The following is a 4,233-nucleotide window of genomic DNA, read 5'->3' on the forward strand; positions in this document are numbered from 1 at the left end:
CATGCACATGCTAAACTTTTTTTTAAACGGTAAAATATTTGCCACATTTATTTAAAAGAAAGTCTTCAATAAAATTACACGTTTGAGGGCCGCCCTGCGAGAACAAAGTCTATTCTTTCGGCATATCATTACACAAGTCTTTGGCTCCTGCATTCACCCAATTACTAGCCTTGCCACGAATTAGTGCGAAGGCAATGGCCGTGTAGCATATTTAATATTGAAGACTCTCGCATTGCACTTATTCCATTTCCCCAAGCCATATGCATTGCAAGCGATGCCATGCCCTTACAGTGACATCGACTACCTTGCACAAAGTCATACCACCACGATTCGACGTCATTGAAACCCTTTCACGAGGATGGATAAAAAACCGGGTATTTATGGAATCACTTTACAAAATGTAGAATAGTTATCTCTTATATATTTCTTTGGGCCTTACTATCTTCATTGAAAAAAGCAGATTTTTTTAGGGGTAAAAAATAGTTAAATCTAGAGGGAAAAACGAAATGCAAATAACATATGGTTGCATAGAGGGCCGCAATTGGGCCTTCTGTGCCTCGTCAGATGGTCTGCAATCATAGCTGTACATAATTCTGAAAATATTTCTCAAAAGAAAAAAAAAACACAACTCTGAAAATATTAATTGTTAGATAAAGACTTAATGTGCGATTATTGACTTGGATTTTTTTCCAGTCTCTGAAGAACGGACACGCCCTTCATTATAATTTATGGGATCACTTTATAAAATGGAAACACTTCATTTCAGTCGGTGGACCGCACACGAGCGTCTGTCACCTCTCCTGTGCGACTCGTGTCTTTGCGTGCCCGTTTCTATATATTTTTTGCAACACCATGTGTGTTAGAAAATTGCCTTCCGTAATAGCACCCATGCTGAAAAAAGTTAAGAAAAAAAAATCTGTAACATCATCTTTGTTGCAAAAATTTCTTCCGCAACTTGAAAAAAGCGAAGACGAAAAAGATGCAACATCACCTATGTTGCAAAAGATTTTTGCAACATGAGCTCTGTTGCAAAAGGGTTATGTATGACTATCCTTTTGCAATTATGAGGACGGCGTTGGGCGTTGGATGATTTCCGATCGAACGGCTGTTGAGGCGCCCGTTCTTTAAGATCCGCCGGCCGCCGCGTAGCACACCCCTTTATAGAACAAGTAAAAAAGTTAATTTTTCTCTTATATATTTCTTTGGGCCTTGCTATTTCCCTTGAAAAATAGCAGATCCACATCATCATCTAGGCAGACCACTCACAAGCCCACCCGAGCCTAACCCAATACCCAACCCAGCAACCAAGCCCACCCACCCACTCACTGGCCCCCGGAGCCGCGACTCCGAAGGGCATAGGCGCGAAAAATAGCATATTCCCAGCGCGCGTCATCTCCCTTCCCCGCCAAAACAATCCGAAAACCGACCAGATCGCCCACTATTTCTCCCCTCCAATGCCGAAACCGTCTCCCCCTCCCGCCCCCGCTCCCGCTTCGCGCCAATTCCAGCCGCCAACCCACCGCCGGCGGCCGCGGCCATGGACATGTCGGCGATCGCCGCCCGCCTCGGCCTCTCCGGGTCCCGCCCCGTCGTGCGCAAGGCCGCCGAGCTCCGCCGCCTCTGCGACATCAACTTCGACTCCTCCGTCCTCGGCATCGTAAGCCTCCCGCACCGCCCCTTCAACCACTTCTCCTCCCTCGATCTCTCTGGTGTACGTGTCTCTGATGCTGGTTTCGCGCAGGGGGAGGTGTGCAAGGCCATCATCTGCCTCGAGATCGCCGCGACCAAGTGAGTTTGGCTTGCTCTCTAAGTGCTCGACGAATTTCCCATTTCGAGGATTCTGTTGGTTGGTTGAAGGCATGACTGATCCGTTTGCTTTGTCCGTGGCTGTCCAGGTTTCAGGTGATATTTGATCGGTCAGAGGCGGTGCGGATGAGTGGGATGTCGGAGAAGGCATACATCAGATCATTCAACGCGCTGCAGAATGGGCTTGGCGTCAAGTATGCCACTTTGCACTTCTATTCCGCTAGTTGATACGCGCAAGTGACGCGCCTTGATGAGTTGAGCGATTTCTTCTTGTAGGACGACATTGGATGTGCGTGAATTGGGCATCCAGTTCGGCTGTGTCAGGTTGATACCTTTTGTGCAGAAGGGATTGGCGCTGTAAGTCTGCTCCCTTTGCTAGTTCTGTTGTGCTGCAAGGCTAACCTGCTGTAAATGTCTGAATCTGCAATTTGCCTGGAATGCAAAGACCTTATGCCTGAAGCCTCGAATGATGTACTGATGGTTACATTGTATGTTTCAGGTACAAAGAACGTTTCCTGGCTGCATTGCCTCCTTCTCGCCGCTCAAGCACGGACTTTGGTCGGCCAGTGTTTACTGCAGCAGCATTCTATTTATGTGCAAAGAGGCATAAGGTGACAAGAGAATCAGAAAAAAAAAATGGTTCACTCTGCATGCTCATTGAAGGCACATAAATGATTTGCTTCTTGTAGCACTGAACCTTTCCTCAATTTCCCTGCAGCTCAAAGTTGACAAACTGAAGCTAATTGACCTGTGTGGTACATCTAGCTCCGAATTTACAACGGTAATGGACTTGAATTGTCATATCTTTGCATATAGTGGTCCATTCCCTCATCTCATCTGTGCTAGCGTCTGCTAAGTTTGTCATCACAAACATGTTTAGATTGGTGCTACACATTATCCTGTTTTGACTGTTATTTGTGCTGACTTCAGGTTTCGACATCTATGGGAGACCTTTGTTTTGATGTTTTTGGGATAGCCAAGGAGAAGAAGGATCCAACCTCTATCAAAGGGAATAGAGGTATCTGCGCACGCTCAAATATTGATGCAATCATTCTTCATACATGATATGCTAAAAGTTTGTGGATTTGGTGATTGTCATTTTTTCTAATAGCTTCTAATTTGCAATTGTTGATGCAGAGCTGCTGGATGTTTTGCCTAGCAAAAGGAAACACGAGGATGACAGCGATCATTCTGATGAATCATCTGGGGATGACAATGATGACGAGCTAGATGTATGAACCTGCTTAACGTCCCTCTACCTTTCAAGTATTACTCTGATTGCTACTTCTGAAATTCATGACATAAAGCCATAATAGTCTGGTACTCTGTTCCAAATTTGAACTAAAACCATGACTATGGAACGGAGGGAGTACTTGATTAACCCAAGGCACTAATGAAGTGAGTTGAAATGCATCTACATAACATCCAACATATACTCACAGCTAGTAATTGTTATACTAGCTTCTCTTTGCCAGACATGTTGACACTGGTTTTTGTCCTCATAGTTTGCAGTTTGATATTCTGGGCATTTTTTTTCATATCCTTGTTGTGGCTGCTGCCTGATTCTTGCAATTTCAGCTACCAACCCACAAAAGGCACAAGAAGATGGAGAAACAAGCGTACAATCAGTGGAAGTCCTCAGTTATCTCCACCAACAAGCAAACCAAACCAGGTTAGTATAGCACTTGTACTTCGCAATTGATTGCATTACATCCCTGTCTAGTCCATTTCTCCACACACTGCCCATGAGCTAAAATTACGTCTCTGGTCTGTCTTAGATCCTACGAAGCCCAGGAAGCAAGCTCAGCTGAACTTCAAGAAGAAACTGCCCTTGGAAGTGCCCCCACCGGCTAACTAACTTAACCTGAGACCTCTACTTTCAGGAATGGAATAGCTGAAAGCCCGAGACTCGTCGGAAGTGTTGTGTGCAATCATACTAGTAGAACCTACTTGATGCAAAAAGGGCACTTCTGGCTCCGTCCCTCGTCTTTTTTGATATGTTTTGTAAGGCGCTGCTGACATGGTACAAAGTGTTATACAATCAGGGGATACTCTTCTGTAAACGGCGGTGGCATCATGCTTGTTTAATTGTGTGCACGGGGTAGGAATCTCTTGACAGTCGCCCGTTTACATGCCGTCACCAACCACCGGCTCGTCGGGCCTCCAGTTCCGCTGTGATATTTGCGCCGCGTTAGGTACGCGGCGCAGGTCCGAGTGCTCGCGTACTAGACGACCATTTCATCTCGAACTGGGAGGATATTTCTGCCCTGTCTTTTGGATAGAAAAAGTTGCTATGCTAAATACAGTATTAAACCAAACAGCTCTCGACCAAGTGCACTGCCCTGTGGAGGGCTGCGCGCTTTAGCCTGCCTCCAACCAGGTTGCATTTTCGGGTCGTTGGGTCTGCAATTTTGTAGGGCATTCGGA

At 45.8% G+C, this 4,233-nt stretch overlaps 1 protein-coding gene across 2 annotated transcripts; it reads left to right on the top strand.

Moving 5' to 3' along the window:
• Positions 1 to 1,418: 1,418 nt before the first annotated feature.
• On the top strand, positions 1,419 to 3,891 carry LOC123048965 (origin of replication complex subunit 6). 2 transcript variants are annotated; one of them, XM_044471976.1, is made up of 10 exons: positions 1,420 to 1,657; positions 1,742 to 1,788; positions 1,896 to 2,000; positions 2,083 to 2,163; positions 2,306 to 2,417; positions 2,525 to 2,587; positions 2,737 to 2,824; positions 2,944 to 3,038; positions 3,385 to 3,478; positions 3,585 to 3,891. In XM_044471976.1, the coding sequence occupies exons 1-10, from the start codon at positions 1,538 to 1,540 to the stop codon at positions 3,662 to 3,664; spliced, it is 885 nt and encodes a 294-aa protein (XP_044327911.1). In that variant the 5' UTR covers positions 1,420 to 1,537; the 3' UTR covers positions 3,665 to 3,891. The 2 variants fall into 2 exon arrangements, with proteins under 2 accessions (XP_044327910.1, XP_044327911.1); XM_044471975.1 differs by having other exon boundaries at positions 1,419 to 1,788.
• Positions 3,892 to 4,233: the final 342 nt, after the last annotated feature.

This window comes from Triticum aestivum, chromosome 2D (genome assembly GCF_018294505.1).
Source record: "Triticum aestivum cultivar Chinese Spring chromosome 2D, IWGSC CS RefSeq v2.1, whole genome shotgun sequence".
Classification (NCBI taxonomy): Eukaryota; Viridiplantae; Streptophyta; class Magnoliopsida; order Poales; family Poaceae; genus Triticum; species Triticum aestivum.

What these genes read in the sequence shown, in the direction of transcription:
- LOC123048965 (XM_044471975.1), top strand. Translation starts at nt 1,538, where the DNA reads ATGGACATGTCGGCGATCGCCGCCCGCCTCGGCCTCTCCGGGTCCCGC. An exon ending in GTGCAGAAGGGATTGGCGCT is followed by an intron (nt 2,164 to 2,305) that starts GTAAGTCTGCTC and finishes TGTATGTTTCAG; the next exon opens with GTACAAAGAACGTTTCCTGG. An exon ending in ACAATGATGACGAGCTAGAT is followed by an intron (nt 3,039 to 3,384) that starts GTATGAACCTGC and finishes TTGCAATTTCAG; the next exon opens with CTACCAACCCACAAAAGGCA.